This window comes from Melospiza melodia, chromosome 12, assembly GCF_035770615.1.
Source record: "Melospiza melodia melodia isolate bMelMel2 chromosome 12, bMelMel2.pri, whole genome shotgun sequence".
Classification (NCBI taxonomy): Eukaryota; Metazoa; Chordata; class Aves; order Passeriformes; family Passerellidae; genus Melospiza; species Melospiza melodia.
In genome coordinates, this window is record NC_086205.1 from 17,110,219 (window position 1) to 17,127,662 (window position 17,444).

At 44.9% G+C, this 17,444-nt stretch overlaps 1 protein-coding gene across 2 annotated transcripts in view; it reads left to right on the forward strand.

Annotated features, from left to right (window-relative positions):
- The window catches only part of FGF12 (fibroblast growth factor 12), a 218,921-nt gene that overhangs the window by 74,295 nt on the left and 127,182 nt on the right, over window positions 1-17,444 (forward strand). Inside the window, exon 1 of one of the 2 annotated variants that reach the window (XM_063167016.1) lies at window positions 5,484-5,586. The exons of the other annotated variant lie outside the window; for it this stretch is intronic. Within the exon in view, the coding sequence (XP_063023086.1) occupies window positions 5,499-5,586 (88 nt within the window). The 5' untranslated portion in view covers window positions 5,484-5,498. Of the gene's footprint in view, window positions 1-5,483; window positions 5,587-17,444 lie in introns of those variants that run through there. 2 annotated transcript variants of the gene reach the window in all.

Sequence of the window (17,444 nt, forward strand, 5' to 3'; positions counted from 1 at the left end):
TTATATATATATATATATATATATATATATAAGGGTAAGGGGTGCTACTGGGGTCCTTTTCACACATTTCCTCACTGGAAAAAGACCACAGAGAAAGTGAATCTCTCCAGAAGTGCTAGCTCAGCAGATGCAAGCAGAAATTATTGGAAAAGGTACAGAAAGCAAATAGGAGCTATCATCCTGCTGAGCTAGAAATCCCTGGAGCACTTGCACCTTGAGTACTGTGTGCAGCTCCAGTTATCCTGTCTCAGAAAAGATGTGATAGAACTAGAAAGGCACAGGAAACAATGACAAGGCCAGTGGAGCGTGAAGAGGAGCTGCTGCCCAGGGAATGATGGAACAGATTAGGCATTTTCAGGTGCCTTCAGAAATGAAACAACTGAAGAAGGAAATACGACAGAGGGGTATAAAACCATGACTGTTATGGAGAACATAAAATTACTATTTCACAATATAATCTTATAATGCTCACCTTAGAAGTTAAGGTGAGCATTAAATGATTAAATGGAGCTATAGAGAAGGAGTTTTAAACTAATAAAAGCTTTTTCCTGCCACATGATTAACCTGTGGAACTCCTTGCCAAAAGATGGTTAGGAGGCCAATGGTATTACTGGTTTCCAAAAATGAGTATAAAAAGTAATTGGGGAGAAATCCATCCAGGGTTCTTAAAAACACATTGTGAGACATCCTGTAGATGAGGGCATCTGCTGGGCAGTGGAAGTGGGTGGAAGGAACAGTGTCTGGCTACCTTACTTTTTCCAGAGTATCTGTTCTGTGCTGCTCATACTACTGCCAAAATGTTTGGAGATGCCCTAGAAGTTCAGGTTCTGAGGAAGTGTCACTTTACTGAAAAATATTCAGAATAACCACTTCTCCCTAATTCAGACTGGAGACACAAAGCCTTCTTTACATGTAATATTAGATTTCTTCTTAATGTCAGGAAATTCAGCTCCTGAGTGCTCATTACTATAAGCTCTTTATGTGTCTGAGGGTAAACCTATTAAATGATCAAGGCTATGGGACATCTTTTCTTTTGCTCTGGAACCTGCTTTGGTGAGCTCAGAAAGGGCTGAGATTTTACCAAGCCAGTCTCTCCAGCAAGACCTGGAGTTGGTGGTTTCTGTTCACTCTTGCTCAGAAAAGCAACTACAAAATTAATCTTTCTTGTCTGATGCACGAAATCAAGCTTTTTTATTTTTGCACCTTTTATTTGCTCTCAGAAGGTGTGTGGTATACTTTATCCATGGTAGAGTTTTCAGAAGAACCTTTCTTTGCCTTAGTGCAGTTTTATCCTGATAAGGAAAAGGCTAATTCTCTCATTAAATCACCAGAATGAGGACTGACTGATGATTCCCTACTTGTCCACAAATTTCTTATGTGACCTTCAGCAAACCCCTCACCTTAGTGCTGCAGTTCCCACTGTCTCTGGTGTGATTGTGCTGTGCTTTGGTGGAGCTGGGTGCAGTAGGAGCTGTATGTGGCTGTTATGTCCCTTGCCAGCTTCACCAAGAAGGGGAAAAGGGTGAGCAGAAACAGCCAGAGAGCACAGTGGTGACAGTGGTTTGCACTGAAAAGGGCTTGGCCCGTTTTGGTAGATTTTGCTCTTGCAAGGAGATGTGTTGTGGAGTGGTTCTCTGCCACCACTGAAGAATATGCAGTCAGTGATCACATATCAACCCATGGAGTGAGCTTGGAGAAATGAGCACCAAGTGCCAGGAGTTTTGTAAATTTACAGAGAGAGGGACAAGGTGCAAGCTCTGCATCAGCACCAGCTTGGACAAAGCTCTTAAGGTTAATGGGCCCTTTCTCATCATATCCGCCCGTGTTTGGCCAGAAAATGCAACAAGGGCAGAGACTTGCAGCAAAACCCAAACCAACCAACCAGAAATAACACACCTGCACAAGCTGTTTGTGCACCCATCACAATGTCCAAACAACTGCCAGTCAGTATGGATGACAACAGAACAGCAAAGATTATTACTGCCTGTGTTTGAACACAAGGAAATTAGCTTTCCAGCTACTCTCTTCTTGGAGCTTTTGTAGATTTTCTTTTTTGGCTTTTGTAACTGGTGAACTCACACACATTATGCTATTTTAATATCTAGCAAAGAGCCTTGTCGGCTAAATCACCTTATTTTTCTCTGATCAGAGTGCAGTACATTCCTCTTTTTAGCAGAAGGTATTAATTTAAATTCCATAATCCTAAACATATTCTCGTTTCTGTTCAGTGCTTCAGAAGGCCAATGGCATTTTAATTTAATAAGGGAGAAACACACATGACACTGTGTTCCCTGTAAATGTCTTCTGACCTCAATGAGGCTTTCACAGCTTTCTTTGTGTTCCAGCAAATGCAATCTCTGCTTTTATTCAAGCACACTATCATTTCTAATACCTGTGTTCTACCATGGGTAAAAATTTAAATATCTCCAGCGTTTTCACAGTAACTTTTGAGATGTTATTAGCATTATTATTTAGTAGTGTGAGCTCATCAATGGAGCCATAGTGAGATTTATGCACCGCTGTGTCCCATTGAAGTATTGTTTGGGTACATGCTGTCTCTCTGCACTAAAGTAAATTTTATTTTGGTTTACCTTGTTTTCAGATTAAAATGAGTTAACACATCTAGCAATGTCTCAATTTATGTCAGCTCCATTTATCTTTTCAAATTCTTTAAGCTTTGTTTACTGGACTAAGATTTACCTAATTGGGTACATGATATTACTGAGTATTTTGTAGCATGTAAACACTTGAGTCATATGCATCACAGTTCTTCCTTTACCATTTTTATGCTTCCATTTTGCAGTCTAAACTTACTTAAATCTACTCAGTTGGCAAGAGCACGTGCTTGTTGCAGTCCTTACGGCCCTTCTTTGGAAATGTCAGGTAATATTCATTCTTTTCACTGGTTGAGTATGCCCTCTTTTCCTCTAATGTGACTCAGGAACTGCCCCTTAGAATGTGCCCACAAAGGCTAGATTATCAGCCTTGCTGCAAGGTGATGGAAACTCCCCAAAGAAATGGGGATTATTTTATTAGTGGGTTTTATGGGTTATTTTGAGTAGATTTTCCAGGAACAGCTGTGTCTAGTTTAATGAACAGAGGTCTCAAAATTCAGCTACCTGTTGCATTTTCACTTTTTATTCTAACAAACATCTGTATCATGTCCAAGGCACTTGCCCTTGCATGTTAATGAGATAAATCTGCCCATTTCTATGCTAGGTTAATACATACAACATCTAAGTGCAACTCTTCCCTCTTAACTAGTGCTGCACTTCAGTCCTGGCCTCCCTAAATGAGAGCCCCTCACTTACAGCTCCATGTTGGCTGCTAAGCAAGGAGGGCACCTTGACTTTGGATCTCACTGTACTGTACTTGATCAGCCAGATCCAGAATTGTTCTCATCTCAAACATGCTGCTGAAGCATTTGCAGAAAGAGGACTATTATTTTTTTATGCTATTACTGAAGTACTGGAGAACCACCAGCTCTGTTTTAGGGCTTCAGGGTGCACACTCCTTCTGGCCTTGTTCCAGCAGGGCTGTAGGCTGGTTCTCTGGTGATCAGGTGTAGCAGAGGACTGAAGGACAACTCTGGGAGAAGGGTGAGGTAACCACTGTAGTCTCAGTTTGCTATGTGCCCTGACATGGCACCATAGCCTTTCATGATGGCTGTGGAGCAGGGATTGCTGAGGAGTGTGATGGAGCGATGATCCTGGGTAACTGGGGACATGGGGAAGGGCAGTTTCATTCAGCTTTTTGCTGACTTGGTGCATGTGCAAGGTCCTGTCTAAAATAGCTCATAAATTAAGACAGAGTGATGATTTTTCAGCCTAAGTCACAGCAGATAACAAAAACTGAGTTTAACATGAATCCCAGGGATATTAGTAACATCTTCCATCCCTCTAACAGTCCTCAACTGTATGCTACTGGCTTTGCTTCCAGATAAGTGCTGGTTTTTAGCATATGAAGTAGAGTTGACTGGAAAAATAAGAGCTACCATATCATGAAATGTTTAGCATTTTAATTGTTTTTTCCCCCCCTTTATATTCAAGAGTAAATCTGAAAACTGTGGAGTATTTATTGAGGGCATGAAAGACTCCGGATGCTCTCAAAAATATTCATTTTGCCACACATGCTTGATAGATTCTCACTCCTAAACAACATCTCTTTTGTTACACCTGGGTTATGTGCCTCAGTACTCTGATCTAGATGTTAACATCTAAGTGTGTATCCCCACTCTCATACCACTGAAGTGCTGGCCAGAAGCTTGTTACATCCTAGACTGCATTCTCTGGAAAAATATCCATCTCATGAGCTGGTCAGACACACCTGGTCACTTCTTCCAGGTATTAAGGGAAACAAAAGCAGAGAAGGTTTTGGAAGATGGTGTGTGAGTAGGTAACCCTGCTTGAGCACAAGGTAATTCAGTTAAAAATTCACCCTTCTGCTGGGTTCCTATTTGTCCCAGAGGGAGCTGCTTTTTAGTGCACTATTAGAGTTCATTCAGGTGAAAGAGTTCTTTTGAACCACTTTTGTATGTGATAGTACTGTTTTGTCGAAGGAGTTTTTCTGTGCTCCTGTTCTTTCTAGCCTTATGCTGTGGATTTTGTGTAATTTCATGAACTGGAGACAGTTCTGGTTAGTTTCCCATCCTTGCATGTGAAATATGTGCCCTACCTTTCTCTGTGCAGCGCCAACACTGAGACTTGAGTCTGCAGCGCTGTAACAGCGACAGTTTAAAAATGGGTAAAAAAGAAGGTACCTTGAGTTTCAATGGAGCGCCCTTCGCAGGAGGCTGGTGCCTTGGGGCAGGTGGGAAGACGGAGCCTCCCTCGTTTGCAGCGTGCTCATCAGGGAGCCCTCCCGTCTGGCCATCCGCACCCAGCAGTGCTTTAGGACCAGAGGTGTCCCTCTTCCCGGCCCCGCTGCCGGCCCCGCAGTTCGAGCCCCGGCAGGGCCGCGCTCGGTGCCGTCTGTAGCTGGGGCACCAGCCGGGCCAGGCCCCGCACGGCGGCCCCGGCGCTGCTGGGGCGGGCGGCGGGGCTGTCTCCTCCCTCTCTCCCTTCCTCCCTCCCTGCCGGCACTCGCAGAACTCGAGCACGGCGGGACCGGTACCCGGGGGGGGAAGCGGCAGGGCCCCCGCCGGAGGAGCGGAGCGGAGCGGCCGAGCCCCGGCGGCGGGGGGGTCCCGGCGGCCCGGCCCGCCCCGGCGGGGGCTGTGCCGGCAGGGGGCAGGGCTGGGAGCCGGCCGCGCGTGTTTCTAGGGCTTGACGTCCTTCCAGCCAGCCCGCCCCGCTTCCCGGCACGGCCGGCCCTCCGCCGGCGGACAAGTCCCGAGAAGTGGCGGCGGGGTCCCCCTCCCTCCCCCGGGCGCGGCGGGGCCGCGGCGATGGGCCGGGAAGTTTGGCGGCGAGGGGGCCCGGCGCCCCGCCGCTGAGAGCCGGCCGCTCCGGGGCCGGTCCCTTTTCCGAGGAGCGGGAGGGCGCCACAAAGTGAAATCCATGAGGATTCTCGGGCTTCTCCTGGAGAAAGGCTCGCATATGCTGCAGTGTCTCTGTGGAAGGCGCCTGAGATCCAGCCACAGCCCAGGTGGGGAGCGCGCGTCCTTGTCCCCGCCGCCCTCGCCTCCCCGCCCGGGCGCCGCTCGGCCCGGGCTGGCCCCGTTTCCTCGCCGCCCTCACTCCCTCCCTCCTTCCCCTGCGCCTCCGTCTCGCCGGCGCCGCGCACAGGTGGCCGGGATGGGCCGGGCGCTGTCCGCGGTGCTGACCCCGCCGTGCATCCCCGCACCGAGTACCCTTGATTCGGCATCCCCACGCCCGGCTCCCCTCCGCATCCCCGCCCGCTGATTCCCAACCCGGCCCCTCTCTACCCGAGGCCTGGCCCCCACCCCACCCTGTGCCTAACCCCGCCTGGAGCCCCCACCCACACTGAGCCCCCACGTGTGTCCTTTGTCCTCACAGAGATTCCTGCCTCACACGTGACCCTCATTATTGTTCCCCGTCCTACCTGCAGCCCACTCAGGTCCTTTTTCTTCGTATGGGACCCCTGTATTTCTCATCTCACCTGAAATCCCCAACTGTGATTTCTGTTAGCACCTGGCCAATATGGGGATAACCCTCCCCAGAGTGCCAGTGGCCCCAAACAACTGTAGGGTTGGCCCCTGTGTGAGAGCTCTCAACACTTTGTGCTTCTGGTAGTAGTAATGTCGCAGTGGTTTTCTGGTGGAGAGTGCTGAATGAGTTTTTGAATGGCAGTGTACTTACAGGCAAATAGAAATCCCTGCTTGCTCCTGATCGGGGGCCTGAGGAAACTCCCAACTCCTCTCTCAGCTCCTAGTCTGTTGGGGAGAGAGCATTTCTCTAGGATGGGAAGGAAGTGCAGTGGGGCGAATTTCTGAACAATATTTGTGATCTTAAACACTTCCCCTGAGCACTTCTTGAAGAGGGGAATGAGTGCATGAGTGCCTTGGTTTGGTGTGGTACTACCCCTGAGTTTTAGGATATCTTGTTGAAGCTTTTAAAGTGGTGTTCCTACAGTTTCCTCAGTGCTACACGTTTCTTCCATGAATCTGAATTTCCCTCTCTAGAACGCTGGGTAAATGGTTCTGGAGTGAAATCCTGTGTTATTGTTGTTATTATTAACATCTATAGAAACTACTAATTGGATGTTTATGAGGGCGTCTCTTAGAGTATTCTTTCCTAATGCTTGTGTCGGGTTTTTTTGTGAAATCTTGGTCCTAGAAGAGAAAAATGTCCATGCCTCTAGTGCAAATGCTTGGTGTTCTCTTGAAGAGAAAGGCAGTTCTTAGGGGACTACTGTTGCTGCGGTAGCCTGGATTCCCTTATGGCCTTGCTAAGGAAAAGCTGTTAATGGTTATAGGCACCCGTTTATGCCTCAGTAGCCTCTTCCCTCCCATGAAACTCTTGTGTGCAAGTTGCTATCTGTGACAAGCTCATGGCAACAGGGGAATCTTTGGGAGAGAACACTGGACTCCCTTCAAAGCATGTTCTGCCCTGCTTTGAAGAACAATATGATAAATAAATAGAATAAATTGTGGCTGCATGTGGAAGCCATATGCACACTAGTCTCTTTCCAGTAAAAAACTATAGTGGAGTTTTCATTGTAGTGCTATGTGTGAATGTTTGGTATGTGTCTTTTGGAAGAGCAGTAAAGAGAACAATAAGCTACTGGTAAAAGTGGGGTGTGCTCAGGCCATGGGGGATGCTAGGCTGTAACTTTAGAGGACTAGAAGTCAATGATAGTGTCCTAATAGTTTCCTGGCTGAGCTGATTTGGCTTTACAGGTGGATCCTATACTGGAGTGTGTTTGATGCATATATGGTGCTTGAATCTTTTCTTACGTTCCCTGTTCTGAGGAATGATACTGAACATTGAGTAGTCTTTGTATTTCCTGATGTTGTGCTGTAAGGAGACAGACTATGGGAATGATTTCCTATTGTAATCTCCAACTGAGCTTATTTTCCAGGTACTAGCCCCATGCCACCATGAGCCTGACAACTCCAGATGGGGTCTGTTGCTTTGAATCAGCATGCTAAAATACATTCCCTCTCCTTGACTGAACTTCTTAATTTTCTGTTAAGGTTGGGGATTATGTTCTTGAATAATGCACAATAAAAAGGAAAACTTCCACTTATAAAAGAGTCAGTGTGGGGTGGGCCTGCTGGGGGATAAATCTCCTTGCTAACTTTTTCAAAAGCTGAGCATGCCCCAGGAGACAGGTGTATACTCTGGCAACAACCCTAAAGGCGTGTGCTGTGCCCAGTGTGGCACTGTGGGGCCAAGCCAGTCAGAGATGTAAACCAGCCTAAGGGTTATAAAATTATGGGAGTGGAAGGACTGTGGAAACATTGACTACAACAGTGGTGGCACAGAATGTTGTGAACTACCTCCGTGTCCTTGATCCTCTGATCTGAAGTTATTCTGATGGATTTACCAAGCCTTTTGCCTTCCTCATATCTGTTTTCTTTAATGCAAACAGCTCATAAGGATGTAAGCACACGTTTAAAGTCAGATTCATATTTGTGTGTTGTGCTGACTCAGAGCGTTAGACCACTCCTGATCCTGACAGAAGCTAATGCATGACACTTCAAAGAGAAACAGTGAAATATTGAAGGTAGTTGTATAGTACTGTACAGCTCTATTGTGATGTTAGCAAAAACATTAGCAAGATTTTTTTTTTTGTTATGCAAAGACCTCTCACCTCTTTACTTTAGCTAACTCTAACCTGTTGTTTTCTTATGCTCCACTTCCAAGGTGTGTGTATCTTGTCTTAAGGGCAGGCTGGGGTTGTTTGAACACCACCTTGCAAAATGGGGCTTAATGGGTCTCCAGGCAATCACAAAAGTGCAAGTAATTCTTAGTAATGCAGAGTAAGAGATTTATCCTCTTCCTTTCTTTACAAGTATTTTAGCACAGCAACATCCTGTGTCATCTTTTAGGTGCTTCACTTGTTATCTTAGTTTCAGACTTTGCAAGCTGACTGATTGTATTGCATGGACAGAGGTATTTCCCATTCAATGGTGCAACCACAGTTAATTTTGTTAAGTGTTTTTTCCTTTGATTTATTTTCTCTGCTAACATTCTTTTCTCCTTTGCTTAGGAGGTGCGGTTTGCCAGTCCAGATTTTTTTTTTTTTTTTGCTTTTGGCTTCCTAGCCAAAAGTATGAAACAGATAGCTACTACACTGTTAAGTTCAAGGTAAACCTTAAATAATGCCTGCATTGTTGTTGTAGCCGTGAATAGAGTTGAGAAAAACTATTTTTGCTGATCTGTTCCTGGTTTGCAACCACTTTGATGTAAAAGGCCCTGTACCCATAGACTGCATAATAGCAGCATGGAGAATTCTGCTAGTGAGTGTGTTTTAGTCTTCCTCCATAAGGATTTCTTACTTGGCTCTATGAGTGGTTCTGTCTCATGCCTGTCCTCCCCTTGGTTCTGGCCAGACTCTCCTGTGGGATGCATCATTGCTAAAACCACAGATACTTCTTACATGAACCAGCAACAGCATTCAGCATCAGTGCATTTTCAGCTTTATTTTCAGTAGTAGAGGTTTAGTTGTATCCAGAGACTGATCTATTCTCAAACATTTACAAGAGTACTTCTCAGTTTAAGTCCCTATTTTGCAAATTGATGCCTTCAGTACAAATTAAGCTCATATTGAAAGTAAATCCTGAACTTGGCTTCCATGGGAGTCTCACACTGGTGAAATTTGGAGATGCTCCTGGAAATATACTGATTGATGCTGGCTTTATGGCAAATTAAAATGATGTCTGGCACAGTAGGTCTTCATATTTCTCCAGGCATCACAACAATAAGTTTGATATTTGGGGCAACAGGAACAAGCATTCTGTCTAGGTAGGCAGGGTCAGGCTGTGCCTCTGCCATTAATCAGCCAGTCAGTTGCTGCGCATATAAATCTTTGCATTTTCCCTGAGACTATTTAGGGCACTGTCATAACGAGTCTGCACGTGCAAGACATCTTCAGATGCAAATGGAATCACACACATAGGAGGTACAATTGTATATGCAAGAATAGCATTTGGCTTATGAGCAGAACAGGCACTCCTTTGTTTGCTTGTGCAGTCATCTGTGCATCCATCTACATTTTATTTACATGCACTAGTTCTTGAAAATTTTCCTACTGCTCTTTATTCAAGTAAACAGCAAGTTACAGCGTGCAGCAAATATTGCACAGTTCAGCTTCAAATTACTGGAAGCAGCAGCTCTGTGTATGTAAGTGACAGATAGTTGAACCTGCAGAACCTGAGTTCAGGGGGCCCAGAGAGGCTTTGATCTGTGGCAGCTCAGAGTGTGGATGTGCAGTGCTGCTGGGAGATGGGAGCGGTGGCTTAGTGGGGCTGAGCTGGGAGTGGGTCACAAGGCTGAGAAGCACTGGGATCTGGCTGGGGGTCATCAGTACATTTTCCTTCCCACACCAGGTGTGTTGCCTGCCATTCTCTGCCACTGTTATGGTACATATTTTGTTCGGGCTCCTTCTTCCTGTTTTGTGTTTTTGGAAAAGTAACACTTGCTGACCAGTGGAAGTTAAGTAGCTGTGCTGTTCTGGGATAATGGCTATTGTTGACACTCATATGCTAGTGGAAAGAATATCTTTGTCTGATTTAGTTTAATTCACCTGGGAAATGAATTAAACAAAACTCTGAAAACTCTTTTTTATTATAACAGGAGCACTCCTCTGGGGTATTATTCAAGAATAGCTATAGCATTTTAAATCCATGCTTTCCTTTTTTCTGAAGTAACCCTCTCATGCAGATATTGGCTAAGCATCTCTCCTGGAAGTCCACAGTGCTTGTGCATCTTTTTAAAAAAATCTGTTCTAGAAATTATGAATTTTTTAGCATTTTTATTTGGTGAAATTACTTGGTTTCTATCATACAAAAATTCCAGAGATACAAATGATAATGAACTTAGTTATACGCATATAACTTTTTTAAGTGCTTGCAGCCAGTTCTCTGTAGTTATGCAAAGGAAAGTCTTTGATATTATGCAGGATTTTATTTTTCAGTTTGCAATAAGGTATTTCATAAATCTTCAAAAGAAATGCAGGTCCAGGAACACTCTGGGTGTAAAGTGGCTTAGCAATGCAGAGCTGTCAGCCAGATGTCTGAGGTTACAATGCTGGGCATCTGGAATTGCTGGATCTTAACTCGGTCCTCTAAGTACTGAAACTTGTCTGGGTCCTACCAGAGCATCACTGATACTGAATCATATTTGAAAAATGTTTTACTTTCTCTGAATGAGGAAATACAAGCAAAATAAGAGTCATTTGAATTTTCTTAAGTACCTGTAATCAGGATGATGAACAGTACTTTGAAGCAGAGGTTGGCTGGTTTATGGCACTTCTCACCTAAAGGTTTGCATGGTTTTGCAAAGGAATAAAGCTTCACTTCCTTCGTTTCCCAATCTCAGCCAAGAAAAGAGTAAGAGGTGTCTGAGGTGTACAATTGCAATGCATTATAAACTGAAATATTTATGGGAAATGTTAGCTAACAATATAATGAAATATTTTTTCAGCTTTTCCATTTGTTTTCCTGAATGACTGTGTGTATAAAATTCTGTGTTGCTGTTTTTCCACTTGAACTGTAACTAAAGAATGCAGGGTCAAAGGGAGATATTTAAAGTTGACTTTCAGAGCAGATGCTTTCAGCTTAAGAGCTGTGTGACCGTTGTTAGGTTGTGTCCATCGAAGACCAAGGAGCATTTCCGGAGACAGGTCTCAGCTCACTGAACCATGTGAGTGCAAATTTAACTCTATTCGTGCACCTAGTCCCAACCAGAACCATTACTGAACCATTAGATTAGTGGTATGTATCATCCCTAAAATTATTCTTGTTTGCCCTGTCCACAGAGCATTGACAGTAGGCTTGTTTTCTGCTTCCAGCAGATCCCTCTGGAGGTATTTCATAGCCATCAGTTCCCAGATGAAAAGCCCTGTTCATTAAAGAAATTGAAATCTTCCTGCTTTGTTTGTGAGAGCGATCTACTTCTGGCTCACTGAACTTTGTCTCAAAACCAAGCCACTTGTCTTCCCATAGCCCTTTCTGCTGCTTTCCAGAAGTAACCTGTTTAATTTTTTACCAAACTGATGCTAGTTTTAAATTTTTTAGTCCAGGTTGTACATTTATCATCAAAAGTTCAGCATGGTCTGAAAACTAGATGAGATTTCTTGTAGAATATTTTTTTTTTCAGTTGTAAAAGACCTCTAAGATTGAGTACAACTGTTAACCCAGCACTGCCCAATCCACTAAGTGCCACATCTGCATGTCTTAAATACCTCAAGGGATGGTGACTCCACCACTTCCCTGGGCAGCCTTTTCTAATGCTTAGCAACATTTCAGTGAAGAAATTTTTCCTAATATACAATGTAAAGCTCCCCTGATGCAATTTGAGGCCATTTCCTCTTGTCCTGTCACTTGTTACTTAAAGAGACTGACCCTTACCTTGCCACAGCCTTTTGTCAGGGAGTTGTAGTGAGCAATAAGGTCCCCTATGATTCTCCCTTTCTCCAGGTTAAACACTCCCAGTTCCCTCAGCCACTCCTCACAGGACTTGTTCTCTAGACTCTTCCCCAACTCCATTCTGGAGCTGGACGGATCACCTCAGTGCCTTTCTTGAAGTTAGGGGCCCAAAACTGGATACAGGAATTGAGCTGTGACCTCATAAGATGCTTGTAATGGATAACAGATGCAATGGTAGTGTGCAAAGCTTTCAGTTGTGTGAATAAATGTTTGATTAATGGGCCTTTAAATAATTCTTCTTCGCCTTGGAGGAAAAGAGATGTGTAATGTTTAATAATAAAAATAGTGTTTCTTCCCATAGCCTGAAATGGCATGGAAGGAGGTAATCATGTTTTGTATGGCAAAGCATTTTTCTAAATGGCATGTTTATGCCTTTCTAGCATGGTGGCTGCAATTGGCTGCTGGGCCGATTTGCATGTGCTAAATTGCAGTCCTGGGGATCTGTGAAAACAACCCAGCAAAGCCAATCTCAGCTGGGAGCATGGAAGCTGCTGCTAAATTTGTGATGAGCCACCCCCAGGCCCAGCGTGAGTCATTATCATTGTTTTGTTTTCCAGAAGTTGGTACCAAATGCTTCCAGGATCCAAAGTGTGGATTATCTCTGGAATTGTATTTGTTCCCACAAAGCTTTGTTTGTTCCAGATAAGAGGAAAGAATAGGAAAGAAATCTGTTTAAAAAAAAAAAGAAATAATTGTTTCCTTATTAGTGTTCTCTTCCTGCTTTTAATGTGCACTCACAGCCATTTGTTCACTTGCTAACCCACTTGTGCATGGCCCAGCAGTTGCTGCTCAGTCCTAATCGGTTTGCTTTGTGCTGCCAAGGCAATGTGGGGGCTACAGTAAATACAGTAGCATCAGGCAACTTGACTGAAGTCATTGTTTGGCTCTGGCAGAGCTGAGGTGGGGAGCAGAGCAGTTTCTGCTGTCCCTTCTATTTGCCTTGCTGGTTTCTCAGTGAGTGTGTTTATGAAGCCACAGCTGTGTGTGGGACCAGCTGGGGCATCCATTTGCTGTAGGTCAGGAGTCTTTGGTCTGAGGAGTGCACTGGCCTGATCCCCAGGATCTTACACCTGATGCCCACTTGCTGTAGTTGCTGGTCCTTGGGGAGATAGGACAAGGTGTTGAGAGAACTAAAACCCCTGCCCTGTGCTGTGATTGTGACAAACAGTACATTTGTTCCCAACTTCTAGCCCTTGTTTCAGGCTGTCTTCTGAAACAGACTTCCTTGTGCCATGGACTATGCAAGTGTACCTGCAGGGACTGTGGGTGGGATGCAGAGGAAATGCTGAGTCCTGCAGAGGAAAGGTCCAGGAGTAGGAAAATGCATGTGTGTGGGCATACAGAAGCATATAGAAGTGATTAAAATTCAAAACTTCAACATACAGTGGGTGGAAAAGACATGGACACCGTGGGAGGCCTACATGAGCATGGGAGTGGAATAAGGAGCTGAGAGCACTGAAAAAGAGGAACGGACAAAGGGGAACTTCTAGTGAAACTGGTTTTAAAATGTAGTTAAACATGCTGTGCTTGCTTTGTGGACAGAAGTACCCAATCTGGTGTTCCCTCCTCTGCATTACTGATTCTCAGGGTGGGGAAGTCTGCTGGGAGGATCCAAAATACATCTGGAGGGAGGGGCAGGCAAAGCACTCTTCCTTATGCAGCTGAGGGTGAAGCTGGACACAGTTGCACAGAGCATTCAAACTGGAAAAGCACAAAGCATCAAAAGTGTCTGTGACATTCCACAAGGCTCAAGCCTCTCTATGATGTTGCTGTGTCTACAGATAACCACTGGAGTAGTATTGCAACGTCCTCCGTGCTGCAAGTTCCTTCTCAAGCTCTGGATTTCCTCTTTTGTTGCAATGTGACATGAAAACAAAACCAAAGAAAATAATAATTCTACTTCTGGTGGGACTGGACAGCCAACACGCTGCCACTGCTTTTCTGAGTTCCTGTGACTTAGTGTTGCTATTGTTTATCCTCTTTTGTGACTTTTTGGTGGTGGAGAGAGGGGCATGTGAGCCTGTGTTGAATCGCAGCAGTGAAAATCAAGCACAGACCCCTTTCCTGTGTCCCAGTGCATGGTGCTCCCCTTGCTCTCAGTTCTGTGTGCCCAAGCCCTTTATTTCCCTGCTGCTTCAGTTTAGCAATAGCATAGGTGTATCCTGGGTGGTGTATTTGTGAGGCTGGAGGGAGTCTTAGGTGGTGTTTTTGAAAGGCTGATTTCCCCAGGTATTTATGCTCAGTGCAAGCAGGGTATAATCTCTTAAATATTCAGCTGGTTGATCAGACAAATATGTATATAATTATTCACATATGGCTTAATGTTCTGTGGCTGTGCTTGGGTGTTCCTCTCTAATAACTCTAATTTACCTTTAATGGACAAGACAAAGAAACCTGGTTTGCTTTTTCCTCCATTTCTGCATTTGCTGGAGTTTCTCTGATGAATCCTTTACTGTGCTCACCCTTAACCTGAAGAGGCAGTTGTGGGACTATAAATCATGCTCCCAGATGCTTGCAGGCTGCTCAGCAACGAAATGCACTTTCCCTGCCCTGTCTTCCCTGCTAAATGGCTGACACACATCTTAAAGCATCTTGCTGGAGATCTGTTCCTGCCCTGCAGCTCGTTTACAGCACCTTGGCTGAGAAGGTGATGCAACTGTGTTTTAGGGTTGGTTTGGGGCTTTGTTTTTGAGGTTAGGAAAGGTTAGAGTTAGAACAATGAAATTTGTTCAGATAGTGTGTGAATCATGAATAAGGAGGACAATTAAATGGGAGCATGTCCTTTTCTGAGGAAACACTTTAGTGAATGAATTTCACACTTGTTTGGCATTTCTGGCAAGTGGTGGGTCTTGCTGAGAGTGCTCCCATGAGAGTTTCTCTCCTACTCATCCACAGCTCATGCCCTTTGGGTCGATACTTCTCTGTCTAACATGCTGTTTGGCAGGGAATGCTCCCACATCCCAGAGAAGGTCAGGCAATACATGTTCTAAATGATAGTCTGCTAAGTATGAAAATCCAAGCCAGAGGCTTTTCTTTGTTAGTAGTGGGAAAAAAAGTAACTCTGAACTGGCAGAAAGATCCAGGGAGGCACACTGCTTTGTGAAATAGCCATGGGTACTTCTTGGGAACTGTGCTAAGGGCTGTCCTGCCATAAGGCTGTGTCTACTCCATGGAAAGAGTTTATTGCTTATGTGCATGGCCACTGAAGAAAAGTGTTTCAATGAGAAAGTCAGATTTTGATAAGGGACTGGTAGGGTGTAGAAAGAGAAATGTAGAGCCCTGAAGTGTTCTGGGAAGATACTTATGGGTCTAATTTCCACCCAGAGCAGGGACCAAGGACTTGTAAATCCTGCTCACTCAGCCCAAAGGCATCACTTCTCTTTCTCTCCTGTCACCCTGTTCACTTGTGTGACCTCCAGACTCACTGCAAGCCTCAGACTCAATAGATTTTCCCTGATGCTTCTTTGCTCCTAGTCTGTAGAAGGGGAGGACAGCACAGTGCTGAGGAGGAGAGAAAGGCATTGAATCTCTATTATTTATGGGAGTGTTGTTCATTTGGCTGGTAAAATGCTGCTGGGATTAAGTGTTAGAGGAATGATGGGCTTGTTACTCAGTGAGCACATGTTGCCCCACTAACTGCCAAAGGACAGTCGTCTGTTTTAGCACTTCTATAATCGCTTGTTAAGCTTTGAGACTAAGAGCCAATATGTCTTACTCCCTACTTCATCTCTGCTTTATCCACAATGGTGTTGTGTTATAGAGGCAGATCTTCACTGGGTTTAGTGTAGCCTGGAAAGAATTGTTTGGAAAAAAATGAGAGAAACCTCTGAAAAAGTCACCAGTAGAAAGATAAAAAGAAGTAGCGTCAATTAACAGAAAAATACAAGAGCAATTAATCTGGGCCAGAATAAAGTGTCCATCTAGTCCAATAGCCGTCCTCCATCCACATCAAACAGGAAAGAGTAAGAAAATATGATCTGTCCCCCAAATGCTCTCCCAGCTGCTAGCTATTTTCAGCTTAGAAAATTATCTGAGTCAGACGTGGTTCAATGTACGTAAGAGTTCTCAGTGGATGTTTCTTTTCTGTACTTGACCAGTCTCCCCTTGAGTTCACGTATATTTTTAGCATCATAGTGTCCTGTGGAAAGGATTTCCCCAGACCTGTTACATGAAGAAGCCTGTCTTTTCCTTTGTTTTGAACTTGATTCCTGCTTGGGTTAATGCTTTCCAGAGACCAGTACTGAACGAGATAGCGAATAACAGACCCCATCCTCCTCTCGTGCTACTTGTGATTGCAGAGACCACAAGCATACTCCTGCTAAGCTGTTTCTCACAGTTTGAAGTGTCTTGGATCTTATTGCTGCCTCTCTCTAAACCATTCCCAGTTCTAATAAATGCTTGTTGCAGTGAGAGCAGCACAGCATCACATGCTTGCCTCAAGTAAGGCGTTGCTTTTCTTTATGCCCAAGGGTTCAAAACCAATGGGGTCAGTTCAGCTGGAGAGACAGCAGTTGTCATGTGGGGTACAGAAAGGAAAGCGGGCTGGTGAGTAGGCTGTTATGGCCAAATGATGAGTTCTGTAGCTGTCAGTCCCTACAAGCTTGTGATCAAAGTGGCATCTCAAGCTGTGGGTGGACACAGCCTCGGTGAGCCGCGTCAGGAGATGAGGATGGCCGTGCCGGAAGCTCCGTGTGTGACGAAGCGTGGGGGATCACCTTGAGACACGACTTCAGCTCGGGAATGCTTTGAGCTCCGTCCTGCCTGGTGAGCTGTGCTGGCAGCTGGCTGCCCATGGACCAGAGCAAGAGAGGGGGAGCTGGTTCCACTCTGATATGAGAGGCTGCCCCTCATATCCAGAAGAGAAAAATCAGGATACCTAGGGTGGAACTGAGCTCCTTTCGTAGCATATCCAGATTTGGAAGGGACCCACAAGGACCATAGAAATCCAACTCCTGTTTTAGTATGCATCTGCCCCACTGATTGTGTTGGCAAGATCTTCACCAATTGTAGGGGAAGCCAGGGAGAGTTGCTCAGTCTGACATTTAGGCTGTGGGTACCTGCACATAACTCCACCCTGAGTTCCACCACACCTTCCTCTGCCTTATTGCCTGTTTGTAGTGTGGAGACAGTGCTGCCTTCTTTGCAAAGTACCTGTGTGACTAACCTAGGACCTGTGTGACAACAGAGGGACTCTGAGTCTCAAAGCTGTTTAATATTACTTTGTCTGTACACTGGAACTGGAGAAAGGGGGTAGGATTTTAGGTATTTAAGAGAAAATGCACCATGAGAATTTTAGAGTACAATTGAAATTCCTCATTTGTGCTTTAAGAGGCATTTGAGACTTGCAGCCATTCAGTAAGCTCCCATTAAAAGAACATGCATTACAAAT